We start from the raw sequence: 19,757 nt of genomic DNA on the forward strand, positions 1-19,757 counted from the left end.
AGCCATTATAAGCTTTGAGTTCTACCTTGGGCTTTTCTGCTTTATGATTAGCCCTCCCCTGGAGAATCACTTAATTTTCCTGAGTGCCCAAAATAATAATTCTGATAAATGGACAAAGCATCAAAATAAGATATACATAGCTGAAAGGTTCTGTGGCAAATGTATGCATCTTTAGGACCTTCAAGGGGTTGATACACCATGTGTTTTCATGGAAGTCTTACTATGGCTATGCTCAGTATCTGATTTTGGGTTAAGCAAATAATATGGCCTGCGTGGAGCTGTTTGGAGTTGGCAAGTCTAGGTTAAATCCAGCAGTAAAAGGGACGATAAAAAAGATTTGGCGCATACATTCACCCTCTCCCAAACTACTGTTAACTCCTAATTAACTAAGTATAGAGTATAGATGCTCTGTCTCTAGGATGATCTGTGGGCCACAGGAGCTGCCCTGTCACCAAGAGCCTGGGGTTTTCCAAATTCTTCACATCTTGGGATGTGAGGGCACAGAGGGTTGAGGCTGAAAGGGATGAAGATGGGCACAGAGGGTTGAGGTTCTACGCTGGCTTTGCTTTGCTGGGAGAAAAAGGTAGGGAGGTAGTAGAATAAACTAGAAGCAACAGGCTTTCACTAACTCTTACTTGTTAACTTAACCTAAATGTCTGGTTTATTGGAATACTCAGTTGAGCCACAGTTGGGATGGTAGGTACATTTCTGAATTTCATGTATAAATGCTGTTTCGGTCAACTAAATTAGTCCCCCTCTCTGTCCCACCCCACTCCCAAGCTTTATAGTGAAAATCAGTTGTGCTTCTAACAGGCCTTTTTCAATCTCTCTTCTGGTAGAAGACAGACTATGCCAAGTTGTCTCAAACTTAGGTTGTTTCAAATTCAGCTGCTCCCATATGTCCGAATTCAGCCCTGGCCTCTGTGAGGTCATTAGATTCCGAGTCTAAGTCCTCTCTTTTGCCTAAGATTCAGCCCTGGTCTCTGTGAGGTCATTAGATTCCGAGTCTAAGCCCTCCATTTGCCTAAGAAGATGACCGTGCTCCGAAAGACATATTGTTTTGCTTTAATACTATAAATCTTGGAAGTTCAGGAGTTTCATATGAAAGCTATGCAATCGCTTTTTAAAAGATAAAATATGCCCCTTTCTTTGCTGCCCTTGTGTCTGCGTGTGGGCAAGATATTTAATTATAATGAATAAAGCCGAATGCTGGTCTAAGACTCTTAAAATCAAAGTGGGAATCATGGCTGAATTTCATTAGCAAACATAAATACAAATAGGCACATCTTGTTTGCACCATGCCATGTGACTTTTCTCCTTTTGATAATTTCATTCTAACTCTGATATTTCAGAGGACCTAAATTAAACCATATGATGTATAGCACTGTATAACATGCAAAACTCATCATTAAACATTTTTCTTTTGTATACTTGCCCTATGTTATAAATATCCTGTCAGAAGCAGAGCCTTGATTTAACAACAGTGGAGGGAGCCCTGCCCTTTAAATAAGAGGTCTTCTCCGCCTGGCAGAATGGGAAAAAAACATAGTATTAACTCTCATTGTAGTCCATGTAACCCAGAGCCCATAAATCTTGAGGAACTTGTCATTTTATGCCCGATTTTCTCTAACTCTATGCCAGTCTCTTCTTATTTTATTGAAAATACTAACATTGGACTTTTATAAATTCTTGAGTTATTACCAAGTTGTTTCGGCAGTCTGAATACAAAAATCTCTAGATTAAATTTAGTTATTAAAAGTTACCACTCATAATTGCCCAAGTCATTTCAAATTATGAGATATATTAAGACTTTTTTGTTGTTGAGCAAAATAATTAAGTGGCTAATAAATACAACATTGTATTTTAGGAAAAAAAGGTTTTTTGTAAATATTATCTTCAGCAATTTTATGAGACTACGTATAAATTCTTTCCATGACACTATATGCACTTACATACATCTTTGTTTAATAGTAACTTAACACCAATAATATTAAACTTGTCTTCAGCTACTTTTATATTAAAGACAATCAAAACAAATGTCTCAAATTATTCCAAGCTGCAAACACATATAAGTAAACATTTTAGGTTCACATACTGTTACCAAAAGTTAGAATCAATAGTAGGTTTGTAATAGATAACATCAAATACTCTTTTTTTTTACAATCTTGGTTTTGTAGTCATGTTACTCAACTGCATTTTCAAGGTCTTAGACAATACTGATACAAGATAAAAACAAAAAGAACGGCCAAAAAGTGCCAAATTGGCAGGAATTAGCAACCCAAATAACAATTGTTTGGGGGCTCAGCTCTAACAACAGTTAATTCTCATTTCGCTTGAGTAACCTATAACCTCCAGAAGGAAGGGAACTTACTGTTCTATTTATTTCTGTATGTCTAAGGCATAACCCAATGCATGAAATAAATTAAATGCTTAATAAATAGTCATCTAATGAATGAATGAATTTGACTAGCAGGTAGCTTCTTTTCCTCTGGGCAATAATGGGAAATGCTGATGTGCTCATCATTAGAGCAGGGGCTGGATAGTCTCAGTTCCTAAAAATTGGGCTTAGACCACACACTTACCATTTTGCAAGAGAACCATCAGCACCAGTTATTAAGAAAACTAAATTAGTGACCTTGATAGCCCAACCACTAGCAATGTTGCAAAGCAGTTATTCTGATATTAGGTCTCAGTTCCCACTGGGAGCATTTCTGGGCTTCTTCTTACTGATTATCAGTCAACAGTGAAAAGTTATGCATCAATCAAGCCAATTGCTTTGTTTGCCAGAAAAAGAATATTCAATTCATCTAAAACAACACTGTGAAATTATTTTGTTGAGTCTATAAACATTTTAGGTTCAAATACTCTGTTACCAAAAATTATAATCAACAGTAAGTTTGTAGTAGATAATATAATTTTTTTTACAATCTTGGTTTTGTAGTCATGTTACTCAATTGCATTTTCAAGGTCTTAGACAATACTGATGTAAGACAAAAACAAAAAGAAAATACTGTTGCTATGGCCTTCCCCCGCCTTCTCAATGGCCTTTGCCACATTAAAACACCAGACAAGGAGTAAGAACACAGATAGCAATAGCTGTTTGCCAATGGTCAACACCAATTTGATTGGACAGTAAGTAAATTACAATTAAGGTCTTTAAGAATTCTTTAAAGACAATAAATAAAAAATTATGACAAAAATCAGGAGATGGTAGTTAATAATATCAATTACATTCGGTAGCCACCTGAGAAGATATATTTTTACACTTGATTTTAGCCAAAAGGCTGAGAAATGATAGAGAAGGTGTATGTCTGTATGAACCTACTGTCATTTTACTTATTCATTCAAGAAACACAGAGTACAAGGTACAGTGGGTACAGCAGGATCACAGATGTGGTTCCTGCCCTCTGTGGTGAACAGGCTGAGGGGGAAGACACATACTGAATGAGAAATGCCAAAAGTGATGGAAGTTACAAAATGAGAATAGAGTGTAATGGGCTGTGTAAGAGGGCAGTAGAGGGAGATGGTGGTCATTAAGGAGGTTTCTTGAAGAAGTCACACAGCTGAGATCTGAGTTGGGGACGGGAAGGGGATGGGTTCAGGGGACAAAAAAGTGTTTTAAGTAAGGCCAAGAGGAGAGAGATCTTGACTTCTCTTGTTTCCAAATGCCAATCTATAGGCTAGTCAATAAATGTTAAATCTGAGACACCAACCCAAACTACCTACCACTAAAGAGCTTATCCAAATTCAGGTCCGAGATACTCATAAGCATTCAACCAAGTGATTCTCTTGAATCACTGCTTTAGGGCCTGGCATAAACTCTTTATATTAAATTAGAGTACTCTCTGTTGGCATTTATTTCCAAGCTGAACTGCTGTGGACTGACAATAGGGGGGCATGCCTCTTCCATGCCTTTGTGTCTCTTTCCTTAAAGTTAGGTGTTCTTGAGACACTGTGAACATACTTTTACCTTGTACATATTACACATCTATATTTCTAAAACAGAGTTGTGTTAAATTTGCCATGGACATTTACAATAATATGCCTTAACCATTCTGAAAATTTATCTCCAACATATCATAAATAACCAAAGTGTCTCCTCTGATGTGAAAGATTAATTTGAACAGAGCTATCATATTAAATGACAAGATCTGAGTTGTGGAGCCATCCCAAGTCAGATATATTATTTATGTGGTAGTGACAGTACTCATTTTATTGGGTATTATTCTAATTAATTCTAAAAGGTGAGCTTTTGGGCTCATGGTAACTAGGATCCTGCACTGGCCCAGATCACCCTTATCACACTATTGTCCAAGTCAACTGCCTACTGGTTACATTGTCTCATAAACACAGTGAAAAGGCTTAAGCGCATCAAAAATAAATGTTTGTTTCACTATTATTTTTTTTTTTTTTTGAAACTGGGTCTCGCCCAGGCTAGAGTGATGTGGTGTGATCATGCCTCAGTGAAGCCCCAATCTCCCACACTCAAGCGATTCTCCCACCTCAGCCTCCTGAGTAGCTGGGACTGCAGGTGTGCACCACCACGCTCAGCTAATTAAAAAAAATTTTTTTAGAGATGAGGGTCTCACTTTGTTGCCCAGGCTGGTCTTGAACTCCTGGGCTCGAATGATCTTCTTGCCTTAGCTACCCATCATGCCTGGCTCCTTGTTTCACTTTTAACATAAGTTATTATAATTAAAAATATTTTATTACTCAACAGCCAAGTTAACAAAATGGATCCTCAAAAGGGCCTATGAAAAATTCAGCACCAGTTTGTTTTTTCTTTTTTGAGACGGAGTCTCTCTCTGTCGCCCAGGCTGGAGTGCAGTGGCGCCATCTCGGCTCACTGCAAGCTCTGCCTCCTGGGTTCACGCCATTCTCCTGCCTCAGCCTCCCGAGTAGCTGGGACTACAGGTGCCCGCCACCACGCCCGGCTAATTTTTTGTATTTTTAGTAGAGACGGGGTTTCACCGTGTTAGCCAGGATGGTCTCGATCTCCTGACCTCGTGATCCGCCCGCCTTGGCCTCCCAAAGTGCTGGGATTACAGGCGTGAGCCACGGCGCCCAGCCCAGCACCAGTTTTTGACTACAGAATTAAGAAATCAGTTGAAATTCTTGTCCAAACTGGTTGGCAAAAGTTGAGATCAGAGTCATCCTTACAAAAGAATGTGGCTGTTATATTTTAATAACTTTTACTGCGATTTCTTGAGGACCATGCATAAATTCTACCTTTATGTATTCTATTCATGTAGCAATCAAATGAAATGTAAACAGGCATTCTATAAAATATAGCCTCAATGTATAATCTCTATGCTTAATTCAAGGAATAATTTCAACTAGGTTTTGGGAGAAGGGCAAATGGACCTTCCTCTGTCTCTCCAGTCCAATTGGTGGTGGGAGTGACTGGGTAAACTGGTCTCACCACTTTCGGGACTGCCTGGCCTCCTGTGCATGCAGCCAGTCTCTTGTTCAGCAGACCCGTGGGAGGTGACAGGAGGTAAGCTAATGCACAAGTAGCTGCCAGAAGAAAAGATGGGAGAAAAAAGCAAAAGAAATATCGTATTTCAATCAAAGTCTAAAATTTGTAAAAGTGGTTTTGGTCTCCATATAGTAAAAATATTTATCCAAGAAACTCCTACTCGGGTGTGAACATCCTACTTCTAGTGGGATTTTGTTTGGCAAAGGTCTGTGAAAGAGTGGAAGCTAATACAGAACATGTCTATAAACAAATTTATTTAGTTAGTACAGATTGACACATTCACTATAGGATTTCAGCAATTACATGTGTAAAACTATTTCCTATAGTGGTTTCCTTTTGTGATTTTGCTAATTTATTCAATCTAGGCCATTTTCATGCACTGACTCTTAGAAGCCCTTTAGCCACCCAGGCTGAAATGAACATATGGAGACTCTATGCCTTCTTTCCAATTCTTTGTGTAAACATAATTATATGGTGATATTAAAGAGTCAAACTTCCAATGAAAAAGTCAAATAAGGTTGCAATACCTTAAAACATGATGTTGTCATCTAACTTTGGAGAAGAGAAATTTGAGAGTTTGGCTATGATAATGTACATGAAAGTATTATCTCTCTGTCTGTCTCTGTGATGTGCCTGCTTCCCCTTTGCCTTCTGCCATTATTGGAAGCTTCCTGAAGCAGATGCTGCCATGCTTCCTGTACAGCCTGGAGAACCATGAGCCAATAAAACCTCTTTTCTTTATAAATTACCTAGTCTCAGGTATTTTGTTATAGCAAGCAAGAATGTCCTAACAGATATTATTATTAGTTGTTATATGAATTAATAAGTTCCACCTTTTAAACCGTGTTTTAGCCATTATTATATCTCCTGTAATGTCTGACATTTAGATGCTCAATAGGTATTTGGTGAATAGAATTTATTTAAATACTATTCAAGTTTAGGTAATCCGTGCTATGCTGTGAATATGGTTTTTCCCCACCAAAACTATTTTTTTAAAGCCTCACCAAAACTAATGGTAAGGCTTGGTCCTCAATGTGGAAGTGTTGGGAGGTGTTTAAAGACACCCACATAGGAGGTGCTGTACTTCTCGTAGCCACTGACCAACAAAATATGTAATGATTGAAAGCCTTCAATAATGTGTTTAAATAAATTTTATTAATCACAATGGTATCTAATATGTAATGACTGAAAGCCTTCAATAATGTATTTAAATAAATTTTATTAATCACGATGGTATCTACATACCACTGAAAAACATGAAGAAAAATCAGTTATTCTCCCTACAGACAATGCTTAATGCATCTTTGGGTCTGCAGATGTCCCATTGTAAGCATAAGGCTCTTGGGGAACTCAGGTTTGGAAACGCCTCTCTGGCCTACTTTTGCTTATTCATTTGTTCATTCACTCATTTACAAGTATTTATTAAGTGCCTATGACATGTCAGGCACAGTTCTTAGTGCTGGAGATGTATCGTGAATACATGTGAATCCACTAAATCTTACTTTCTAGTGAGGTAAGATAGATAGTCTCTATATGTCTGTGTGTATATACACACAATGACAGTGGTAAGTGCTATAAAGACAAATAAGGCAGGATGAGGTGACAGAGAGAGATGGGGTGAAGGTGTTACCTCTCTGATAAAGTGACATTTAGAGGCCTGAATGGAGGAAGCCATGCAGACACCAGAGTGCAGATGGCCTATTAATGGACAGCAGAGTGTGGGTGCTGAAATCGTGTTTAAAAGGAAGGCTTTGATAGGATGCTGGGAACATTGAGAATGACTTGTCTTTCCAACATTTTTTTCTGTGTATATTCTCTGTGAAATGCACATGGTAGGCTCTGAGGAATCAGTTAAACAGTCATGGTTCTTATTACATAGGAGTCTCACTTTGGGCTGGGGGTGGGCAGAGGAAGGAAGTTACTTAGATGTCTGTGTGTATCATGTATATGTATACATGCATAGTGGATTTAGAAATATACATATTATTCATTAATAAATGTTTATTAACATTTATTTAGAAATAAATGTTTCCTCTACAAAAACAGGTAAGTGGTATCAGTGTCAGGACATGAGATCATGAGGCTAGTCAGTGCTGTCCAATTGTCTTGGGATTATTTCAATATAAAGAAATGAATGGAAAGAGAGTAAGACATTACCAACTATAAATCATTTAAAGGCTTTTCACGCTGTCACATACCTATTTTTTTTTAAAAAATGCTTACATGATACATAAAGATAAGAAAGATTATTTTTTAAAATACCAGTGATATAAGAGCAATTTGATGGTCTGTGCTTTGACACAAGGGGAACATGATTACAGACAGGCCTATTTATCCAGTCTCCTGTGAGACAGAAGGGACCATTTATTACATTACTATATATCAGCACAAGATTATGGTGGTGACTATGAGTACATGCTCACATCAGAATGAATCATAATAAATGTTAATGATGTCACTTGTTTTCGGTGGGAGCAAAAAGACATTGCTCAATGAAAAAGACCCACGTCTACTGACTTTTGAAAAGAAACATACTGTTACGTGGAAGGGAATTACCACCTGGGCACATTGTGGCTACCCAAATGTCCATCCACTGAAGGGAGACTGGATAAAAAATATCCAATATTTCTAGAAATTTTAGAAATAGTAAAAAATAAAAGCCTAGTTTCAGGACACATGCAATTCAGTGTGCTGACAAAAAACCTTTTTGGTAGCAGCAAATTATTATAAATTGTTTTATATCGGTGCTTTAAGTGATATACATGAAGAAGCATTAGAAATTTCAAAATGAGTTGTGTATACATACACAAAAACAGACAGGCAAGAACAATGGTGCTGTACAATCTGATAAAAGACATACATAAAAACCCCACAGCTAACATCAGTCTTGGTGGTGAAAGTCTAAAACAATTTCTCCATAAGATCAGGGATAAAGCAAAGATATCTACTCCCACTGCACCTATTTCACCATTAATACCAGCTGAAATAAGGAAAGAAAACAAAAGGCATACAGATTGGAAGTGTTGAAATAAACTGCCAGTACTCACAGACAATAATACAATTGTTTACATAGAAAATACCAAAGAATCTACAGAAAACTTACTGGAACTAGGGAGTTTAGTAAGGTTATAGGATACAAAATCAACACCAGAAAAAAATAAACTTTATTTCTATATCTAGCAGTGAACAAGAAGAAAAAATTAAGAAATTAAAATGGCATAAAAACATAATATTAATTAGGGGACTCTTAAAATATGTGTAAGACCTGTACAATGAAAACTACAAAACACTACAGAGGAAAAATTTTAAATATTAATATATAAGTGAAGAGAGATACTGTTAAGGGATCAGAAGACAATATTGTAAAGATATTTTTCCATAGACTTATCTATAGAGTCGGTGTAATTCTTTTCTAAATCCTACCAGGCTTTTCTGTAGAAAGTGATAAACTGATTCCAAATAAAAACTCAAAGGACCTTGAACAGCCAAACACACACACACACACACACACACACACACACACACACACATGCACAGAAAAAGAACAAAGTTGGGAGGAGGCACACTACCTAATTTTAAAGCTAAAGTAATCAAGTCAGTATGGTATTGGCACAGATAGAAATGCAGATCAGTGAAACAGATGAGAGAGTCCAAATAGACCTACACGTTTTTGGAGTATTTATTTTCAGCATAGGTGCCAAGATAACTCAATAGGGAAAGGACAGTCTTCAATATATGATGTTGGAACAATTGGACATCCATATGCAAAAAAGTGAACCTCGATTCTTACCCCATACCATGTACAAATATTAACTGAAAATGAATCACAGACCCAAACACAAGTAACCATAAAAATTCTAGAAGAAATAGGACAAAATTTTTGTGCCCTTATAAGCAAAGCTTTCTTAGCTAACATACTTATCTGTAAAAAAAAGATTGATAAATCAGACTATGTCAAAATTACCAACTCAAGAGAAATGAAAACATGTCCATGTTTTATAGGTGAACATTTATATATTTTTATGTAAACTTTATTCCTAATTGCTCAAATGTCCACTACAAAGAAACCAAATGCGGTACACCCATAGAAGGGAACACTCTTCAGCAATAAAAAAGGAATGTATTATTGATATATGCAATAACACAGATGAACTTCAAATGCATTATGCTAAATGAAAAGAAGTCAGACTCAAAGGGGTACATGTATACAATTTGCATTTGTATGACATATTACAAATGGGAAAATTATAGGGTCAGAAAACACATCAGTGATTGACAGAGCTATGGATGGTAGGGGTAGAGGACTGACTATAATGAGATGTCAGGACATCTTTTTTGCAGCAATGGAAATGCTCTAATATTTTAATTGTGATGGTGGTTTTATGGCTATATACATTTGTCAAAATCATCAAACTATATATTTTAAAAGAATGAATTTTATTGTATGTAAATTATAACTCAGTAAAATAAAACAACAACCCCCCCCCCCCCCCCCACAATAATGCTTTTGTTGGAGATGGTCAGGATTTGTACATCACAGGCAGGATGTACTTGTTTGGACTTGAACAGTACTAGAAATGAAACACAGCACTTAGTAAGTTTCCAAGTTGTTAGTTTTCTACATGGCAGCACACTACATGTTCATTAGAAAGTCCCAGTTGAATAGAAAAATTATATGACTAGAGTTCCTTAAGACCAAGGTAAACTGTGTATATAATTATACAATAAATTCCATTCATTTTGGCAAACATTTATTGAATGCTTACTAGTACCAGACACTGGGGTAGAAACTGAGTGGGAGAAAAACAGATACGTGAGGCATAAAACAGGGTCTCCTGGGACTCACAGGAGTACATCTAAGCCATCCATTCATAAGCTATCATTGTGAAGTGATATACCAATCACTACACAGCTCTGAAATGGCATTTCTCTATGGAGGGCTTGAATTCTAATTCTGAAGAACTGCTCCTTGATAAAGGTATATGAAGTAGCAGGCTTTCAAAAACTGTTTTGGTACTGGTATGGAAGAGGGGCAAAGAAGTGCTGGGAAGAGAAGGGTGGGTCCCTGGTGAGGGCTCCACCCTAGGACCTGTACCCACAGACCTAGGTGAGGACAGGCACTTCTGCCCAAATGTTGCATTTCCCAAGACCACCCTGGTCCACCACGCCCCGATCCTGTGCCTATAAAAACCTGAGACCCTAGTGGGCACACACACAAGCGGCTGGACATCAAGAGGAACACATTGGCAGAAGAAGACACAAGAGGCTGGATGTCAAGAGGACGTTGAGGGGAGCTCGCTGGCATGAGCCCAGGCCACTGAGCAACCCGACACCAGGGGAAAGTATCTCCCCTTCTGGCTCCCCTATCTGCTGAGAGCTACTTCCACTCAATAAAACCTTGTGCTCATTCTCCAAGCCCATGTGTGATCTGATTTTTCCGGTACACCAAGGCAAGAACCCTGGGATACAGAAAGCCCTCTGTCCTTGCGATAAGGCAGGGGTCTAATTGAGCTGACTAACACAAGCTGCCTATGGACGGCTAAACTAAAAGAGCACCCTGTAACACACGCCCACTGGGGCTTCAGCTGTAAACGTCCACCCCTAGACACTGCCATGGGGTCAGAGCCCACAGCCTGCCCGTCTTTATGCTCCCCTAGAGGTATGGGCAGCGGGGCACTGAACAGGCGAGCCACACCCCCACTGCATGCCCTGTGAGGGGGACAAGGGAATTTTTCCCATTTCAGTACCATCCCTGATCCTTTGTCCTTTTCATCACTTTGCCTTCCAACTTTGCACTCACTCTGCTCTGTAACTTTAGGCTTGTCAATCATGAACTTTTCCTCAACTTAATGCAAAAGGCTAGTTAAGGATACCAACAGTTCGATTTACTAATCTCTTCAAGAGTTACACTTATGCATATTTCAACAAGCTAACCACACAGATAGTGACAAGAGGCTCAAAGGTAGTTCAGACACCAGACAACCTTACAGTTGAAGGGAGGAACCTCAGAGCCCTTCAATAAAGCATGTGCACCAGACTACAGAAGAAACAAGGGAGGTTTTAGAAGGGAAGGAGTGGGAAAAAGGAGGTAAGACCAGGATAGATGTCTATATTGCAGGGAAACTGAGAATGGTCTTTGGAGAGAACAGGGGAGGCCTGAGCTTTCTGAACATTTTTGTCTTTCCCAATTGAATTTTTTTTTTTTCTTTTTGAGACAGAGTCTCCCTCTGTCGCTCAGGCTGGAGTGCAGTGGCGCAATACTGGCTCACTGCAACCTCCGCCTCCTGGGTTCAAGCAATTCTCCTGCCTCAGCTTTCTGAGTAGCTGGGATTACAGGCATCTGCCACCACATCTGGCTCATTTTTGTATTTTTGGTAGAGACGGGGTTTCTCTGCTGGACAGGCTGGTCTCAAACTCTTGACCTCAGGTGATCTCTCCGCCTTAGCCTCCCAAAGTGCTGGGATTACAGGCGTGAGGCACTGTACCCAGCCCCAGTTGAAAAGTTTTTTGAAGACTAAAACAATTTCCACATCAGGAATGGAGTTTTTAAGGCTTACCGTTTGACTTTTTTCTGTGTCTTGGCTTTTTCTGTGTTTAAACTGGAAAACACATAAATGTGATTTTTTTGTTTTTAGTAATTGATATTAAGGATGAGATTGAATCCTTGGGCACAAATCAGGACAATGCTCTGAGAACTGGACCCTTAGCATCACAATGAAAGACTAATATTTTGTTTCTTGTATTTTAGTTTGGGACTGTGCTAGCTACTATATACTTTTCCAATTGCTGATACAGTTATTTTGTTAGGCATAGAAATGACCTGAGACTACAAGTCTGGTCACAATCAAAGTGTCTACATATTTAATGGAATCAGCCATGATTGGTTATAACAACACAGATTAGCTGTTACTTAAATATTTACTACAGGGAACAAGAATTGTGAAAACAGCACTTACACTTGTGTTTACGTATACCTATTGCCACTTGACTCATTCTATAGCTATCATATTACTGGTTGAATACTAATTTTTAAATGGAAACTTAAACAGTTATGGGAAGATTTTTTTTTTTTTTTTTTGAGACAGAGTCTTGCTCTGTCACCCAGGCTGGAGTGCAGTGGCACAATCTTGGCTCACTACAACCTCCGCCTCCCGGGTTCAAGTGATTCTCCTGCCTCAGCCTCCTGAGTAGCTGGGACTACAGGCATGTGCCACCATGCCCAGCTAATTTTTGTATTTTTAGTAGAGATGGGGTTTCGCTATGTTGGCCAGGCTGGTCTCGAACTCCTGACCTCGGGTGATCCACCTGACTTGGCCTCCCAAAGTGCTGGGATTACAGGCGTGAGCCACTGCACCCAGCCTATGGGAAGATTTTTTAAATGCTCTGTCTTTTCTTCTCCTGCTCTTGTCACTGGTGAGATGTCAACCTAAGCTACTATAGACTATTGTTGGAGATGTATGGATTCCACTAATTTTCTTTACCATTCATTACAGAAATATTTTCTTCTAGTGTTGACAGTTATCTCTGTGTCTTTTTTTTTTTTTTTTTTTTTTTTTTTTTGAGATGGAGTCTGGCTCTGTTATCCAGGCTGGAGTGCAGTGGCGTGATCTTGACTCACTGCAACCTCTGTCTTGCGGTTCAAGTGATTCTCCTGCCTCAGCCTCCTGAGTAGCTGGAATTACAGGTGTGTGCCACCACACTCAGCTAATTTTTTTTTGTATTTTTAGTAGAGATGGGGTTTCACCATGTTGGCCAGGCTGGTCTTGAACTCCTATCCTCAAGTGATCCACCTGTCTCAGCCTCCCAAAGTGCTAGGATTACAGGAGTGAGCCACTGTACCCAGCCTGTGTCTTCATAACTAGACTTCTGGAGGTCTTTTATTGATTTCTCTAGCACGGTGACTTTTCTCAACACTGGCTGGTTGTACATTAGAGCCACCTGGGGAACTTTTAAATATCCTGAGACCCACTGGCACCAATTAATTTCTGGTGACAGGCCCCAGGCATCAATTCCAAAGTTCGGCCAGGGCAGAGAACCACTAGGCTAGGGAGAAAAATCAAAACCTTATTTGTCAGGTTCATTCCTAGTTTTAAATCTCTGTTGTCTTTATTCTTGTGATAAGAACAGTATTAGAGTAACAGTCTGTGTACATTTGTTGTGTGGATCTCTGCAACTGTCCTTTTCTAATGAAGGTTTTCCTGTGAGCTGACTTACAATTATAAGAGAGTCTTTTCTATTACAGACCAATAGATATTGTAGAGATAGGCAAGGTACTTCTACAAGCATTCTCTCATGTGAACCTAACTGTAATTCTGGAAAGCAGGGGGGATTACTATGCCCATTTTAGATGAGAAACTGTGGCTCAAAAAGGTTAAGTCATTTTTCTAAATTTCGTGGTTCAATGACAGACTCAGGACTCGAAACAATGACATCTAACATTTAACCTATTACACTTCCTACTACTTCATTCCCCCAAACCTTCCTTTGAAGGAAATCAGGAGTGAATAAGAGACGACTTTCTTTTTAAAGGCATTTTAGTCTAAATAAACAACTGATAAAAACACTACCTTATAACTTTAATTTCAACTCCAATGTGACATTATAGGCTAAGTCATAGCTGAAGCACTGGGTACCATACATGGGAGCAGTTTAACGTAATTTCATGAAGTGCCTAGAATATAACATATGGCCAACAAATATTTGTTGAATAAATTTACAAACTTCCACTTGTTTCTTGCCATGTATATGACTTTTCTATAGGGCATAGCTGTAGATATAAGCACTACAAATGAATACTAATTTTTATTCTAGTTTGATCTGCCTATAATCATGAGGATCTGGAGAAAGGGTCAGAAAAAGTAACTAAGCATTTAGACTGAATTAGTCTTGCAGGAAGACAAGGACAGACTGATGGACAAAAAGAGACACAGACATAGTCCTCTATTCTTCTGTCTGGAATAATAATCTCAGGAAATAACTAAATATGTGCAGGAGAAAATATTAACCAAAAACAGCTTACAAGACCTACACATTGAATTAAAATCACTGGGCAGGAAAAATAAAGGATAGCTATTCCAGCAGATCAACCAGATGTATGGCCTGAGTACAACTGTAGAGGCAATATATTTATACATTTATAAAAGCGAATTCATAGTGTTGGCAATGTATTTAGCTGGGGAGAAGACAGTTACTATGTATTTGTAATAATGCCCCCAGGACACCTGGCCTGAGGACCACCACTGGCTGACATTTGGAGCAATGCATAGATACCACTTCCTCTTCAGACATTCAAGTCTGAGGAGTTGCAGAGTGGATATGAGGCCAAGAACTGGTCAGAGATGATGACTAAAATCTGTGAAACAAAATGCTAGTTAATGGTAGAATAACTTCCAAGAAAAAGAATCAACAATTTTAAAATGCTACTAATGTAAGAATGCACTAATGATCAGATTAAATTTTAACCAATAAATGATTTAAGGAGGCCTAAGGGACAATCTCCTTATTGAAAAATAAAAACTTAAATAAAATAAACAGAAAATTGTTTGAATCACAGTTCCCCTCCACTTCCCCCTAACCTTTTTTTTCCTGCTTCCTTTCAGTTTCTTTAGTCTCTCAGAAATTCCCTGGTGGGGCTTTAAAGGGACACACTCTTCTTGACATATATTAGGCAGGTCAAATCCAGATGTATGTTTTTTGAATTAAGATGGCTTATTTAAAGCAATAAGAAGCTGCCACAGAATAGCCAAAATTATAGATATTAGAGATGGAAAAGACTTATTAGATCATCAAGTCTGTCCCTCAGGGCCAGTGCAGGAGAAGCAATCAAAATAAAATGATCCACTCACTCCAACTGTTCTCTGTGGTTAGCAAGACAAAAACATTCTCAAATAGAAAGGAGTCTTGGAAGTTTATGACTGAAATACTGAACTTTCTTTTTTCAATTATTTTGTTCATTGTCAGTCAGAATCCAGGGAAGCTGGGCTTATTTTGCTTTTGGTTTTATATACATCTATCTATCTATCTATCTATCTATCTATCTATCTATCTATCTATCTATAAATGTACCTTGTATGTACAAACATATATAGATGCTATGAAGCCACCATTTATAGCTTTCAGTTTTCTCAGTTATAGTCATATTAGCATTCATAATAAGCTACTGGTTTATCTAGAGGTTTCTGATAAAGCTTCTGGTTTGTTCAAGATTTGCTAGTAGGAACCCACCCATAGACTAAGTTCTCTCTTTTTTGGGAGCTCAAGGTCTAATGACATGGCTGTGACCTCTGACAGATGGTGTACATGATGGACACTGAATTTAATTCATGTGATGGAATTCTGGAAATAAGCATCAAGGACTTGGGGATTTTTCTATGTGTAGAGACCACAGGAAGGGATCAGCCTTTAGCCCTCCTCATAGGAATGGTTTCAATAAATTTGAATACCTTTCCATGGCCCTTTATAAATATATTTTTTGAAATATTTACATATAAAGATGTACTTAAATACAGGAGCAGAATAAAATAACACCAATATCTAAGGAATAAAAAGAGTTTTCTAAACTGGCTAGGATGAGCAGAAAGTGGGGATGTAAGAAATTCTCCTTCATTGGTAAACAGGCAGTCTTGGAGAGACACTGATGTGACTCACGCTTGTGTTCATATTCACCACAATTATGGTTGGCAGAACAGACAGACTTATTAGGCAATTAGAAGGAAATAAATCCAACTTCAGATTGATCTACCAAAATACTCAGTCTCTAAGACTTGTGCTAGATATAGTGGAAATAGTGATGAGAAAAAGTGTGATTTCTTTATTGAAGAGCCATCATTGAGTTATCCTAGATCTCCCTGGAGAAACTTGTCAAAATGATCCCCGGTTAGCCTTTTGAATTTCCATACCAATGGAGACATATTGTTGCCTTCTAGTTCCTTAAAATAAAAATGTGATAGGATAATTTTTAAAAAGGATTCCATATGGCTATGAACTTATTAAAAATACATAAATATCTAGGTTATGAAATACTAGAGTGCCTTTTAAAATTGATTCAGTTGATGAAATCTGGTGTCTGGAGTGATTTCTATAAAAAGCTGCTCATTGAGCCCCTGATCAAGATTATAAACTCCTACTGAACACTGTTTCTATGGGAAAATCAAAAACTGACTTACATCATTTTGACTTGTCAGGCCTTTTCCAGGAACTTAATCTGCCAAAGAGACAAAGATTGACTCCTTATTTAAATAAGAGGGGCCCCATTGGCATTTCCTACAAATTTGGGTGCCAAATGAAATGGAAAATCCATCATCCTCACACATTAGAGGACCAATTCGTGGTAATAATACCATATCTTCTATTTTCCAGCCTTGGGGAAACTCAAAAACTTTTGCTTTTGATTTTCACTGTATTCTAGTGAGGAGGGAAGAGGCTGAGAATCAATTATTTAAAGTATTTAAGCCAGAATTAGGCAAATGGGCACCTGAGGAAAAGTAATTATAGGTGGCACTAGTCACCTTTTCCAGTTTGCTTTCTTTACCTTTCAACTAATTCCATTCTACTATTTTTTCCCTAATTTTGCATTATGCTTGGCTGAGGCATGCTCAGACCTTGCTCAGCTTCATTTACTACACTGAAAGCCATATTATAGAGCTGTGAACATATAATATGGCACCTACCTCAAAAAAGGCTTTGGAGGTCAAGTTTCAGCAGGGCTCTACTTTTACATTTTTACTTAACCTCTTCTGGTTCTAAGGCTATTGAAGGACTTCATCCTTTGAAAAATTCAGTGGAGAAGGAACAACCTCTTCTCCCAAGCTTTCTGTTACTTTCCTTACCCTCTTCCCAACCTCCCACAAGAGAAATAGTATTCATGAACATTAGAAGAAAATGAAAACATCTTAAAAATTTATGCTGTATTTACTCATTCTTCTAATTTGGAGAACATACTATTTTCATAGAAGAACAGCTATGGTAAATTCTCTATATTTTTAACCTTTAAGTGTTCTATTAAACAAAAACTCCTATCAGCATACAAAAGGTCTTGCTCTCCCACAAAACAAGTAATTTGTATAAAAAATGCTACTTCTTCCATAGTTGTCTCTGTTCTGTGAGCTGACCTTAGGGCAAGTGCAGAGAAAAGGTGCACGTACAGTAGTAGCTAACTATGCAGCAATTTGTTTTGCACTTTGTCTTGTAGGAGTTTCCAGTCTACCACCTGGTTCAAAACAATTCTAAACAGAGTTTTACATCGATATCTTTAACATTTTTAAATAATGTCCTAGTGGCTGTAGAAAGTATGTTACCTAACGACTGCCTTGCTCTCTAGAGATTAAAGAGAAATAAGCTTTTGTTTTTTAATTATAATAACAAAGTCTAACATACTATGTTTACTCTGTGCCTGGGACTATTCTAAGCATTTAACATGTATTAACTTATTTAGTCCTTATAACAATGCTATTAGACAGGTGCTTTCAGTAAGGTTATATAACTTGCCCAAAGTCACACAGTTGCTAAGTGGAGAGTCATGATGTGAACCTAGGCAGTTGCTCCACAACCCATGTTCTCAACTTCTACGTTGTACTGGCCTTCGAATCACTGATAACCTCGAGAAGCTCTAAAATCATCATAGGAAACATGCATTCAATAAATTCAAGTGGTGCATGAGTTGGCTCATGCCTATAATCCTAGCACTTTGGGAGGTCAATGCAGAAGGCTTGCTTGAGCCCAGAAGTTCCAGACCAGTCTGGGCAACATAGTGGGAAACCATCTCTATCAAAAATAAAAAAATAAAAATTAAATAAGTGCATGTGTACAGGAGGAAACAACGCTTCCTTTTACTCTTTCCAGGTTCTCTGGTCTAAGAATTAAATCAGTGTAAGACAGATTAACAGGAGAAAAAAACTTAATTACATACATATGCATGAGTGTTTTACAAAAATGAGGCTCAAGGAGATGGGCAGATAATTGAGACTTACATACCTGAGCTATAAACAGGAGTAGTGGTTTAGGGGCTTCTGGTGGGGGGAGTGGGAGGCAAATTATGGGAAGGTGAGGGGAAAAATGTGTAGCAAATAAAGGTTGCTTTATTATGCAGGTAAGAGTGATAAGAACTACTGAGAGTAGTTCTCTTTCTGATAAAAATACTTTACTAGTGGAAATTTCATTTACAAAAGTAAATTTATACTTTATTCTAGATAGTTGAGGGGGAGGTAAAGAGCTTTTCCTGCATTAGCTGGTTCTCAATTGCTTTTAGCTAAAAAAAAAAAAAAAAGTCAAAGTGGTATATTTTGAACCCCTTCACTTATAATAAATATACGCAGAGAGCTCTTGGAGTCTGCACTGGAGACAGAAGAATAAACAAGACACAAATATCACTGCCATGACATTCAGTCATTTAAACAGATGAAAAGTTAATCCATGCTTGGGGCCTGAAAATGCACATAGAACAAATTATAAAATTTATTCCCCCAAACAGGGGAATAAAAATGAATGCAGGAATGATTTTTTTTGTCTTGTTAACAGGCAAGAAAAAAATAGGCTGAAATCAGCTTTCCCAAAACAAAATGCACTGTACCATCATCCTTCTATGGACTCTTTTAATAACACCCTAACTGGTCTCCTTGCTTCTCTTCTGGTCTGTAGGACACTCTCTTCATAGCAGCCTGAGTGATCCTTTACCACCTATTTTGAAAAGAAGCTATCTGTCAATCAGTATAAACTAATACTGAACAGTAGATACTAGGAGTCATTCTGCTCTTCTGTTGCACTTGGTTTTGGAGCGGGAGAGCTTAGTGGCATCAATGTTACTGAACAGCTTCTCTCTGCTGAGGTTCCTTCTCCTTTTTCCCATTCTATATGCCCTCAATCCCTTGCAGCCAGAATTCTCCTCTCTTTTCTTTACGCTTCTTGCAGATCTAGCTCCATTCAGCTTCCGCACTCAGTGAGCAACCCCTTATGAACCATCTCTGCTTATGACCACAAACACATTAAAGTAAAAATGCCAGCATTTAAATGTATCTAAAATGTGATTTTAAAATATTATTCATATGAAAGATAAGAAGAAATTTATTTCCATCTGGATAATTCTTTTAAACTAAAGACTTTCTTACAGAATCTGGAAACATGACAGCTATCTTCAAATACCTGAAGGACTATCTTATGTGACAGGATTCATTATATTACTTAAGTTCAAGAAACCTCCAGAGATAAAACATAGTATTTCCTTATCTAAAAGATAAGCACAAAGAGGAAGCACGAAATGTGTCCTTGATGTTTTCACCTTAGA

General features: G+C 38.0%; 1 protein-coding gene across 23 annotated transcripts in view; it reads right to left on the minus strand.

Moving 5' to 3' along the window:
* Positions 1 to 19,757, minus strand: part of SUPT3H (SPT3 homolog, SAGA and STAGA complex component) — a 557,558-nt gene that overhangs the window by 25,743 nt on the left and 512,058 nt on the right. For 11 of the 23 annotated variants that reach the window (XM_063813077.1, XM_054685866.2, XM_054685867.2 and 8 more), the window contains one exon: positions 1,436 to 1,524. The exons of the other annotated variants lie outside the window; for them this stretch is intronic. In XM_063813077.1, the coding sequence (XP_063669147.1) occupies positions 1,456 to 1,524 (69 nt within the window). In that variant the 3' untranslated portion in view covers positions 1,436 to 1,455. The remainder of the gene's footprint in view (positions 1 to 1,435; positions 1,525 to 19,757) is intronic. 23 annotated transcript variants of the gene reach the window in all.

Source organism: Pan troglodytes, chromosome 5 (genome assembly GCF_028858775.2).
Source record: "Pan troglodytes isolate AG18354 chromosome 5, NHGRI_mPanTro3-v2.0_pri, whole genome shotgun sequence".
Classification (NCBI taxonomy): Eukaryota; Metazoa; Chordata; class Mammalia; order Primates; family Hominidae; genus Pan; species Pan troglodytes.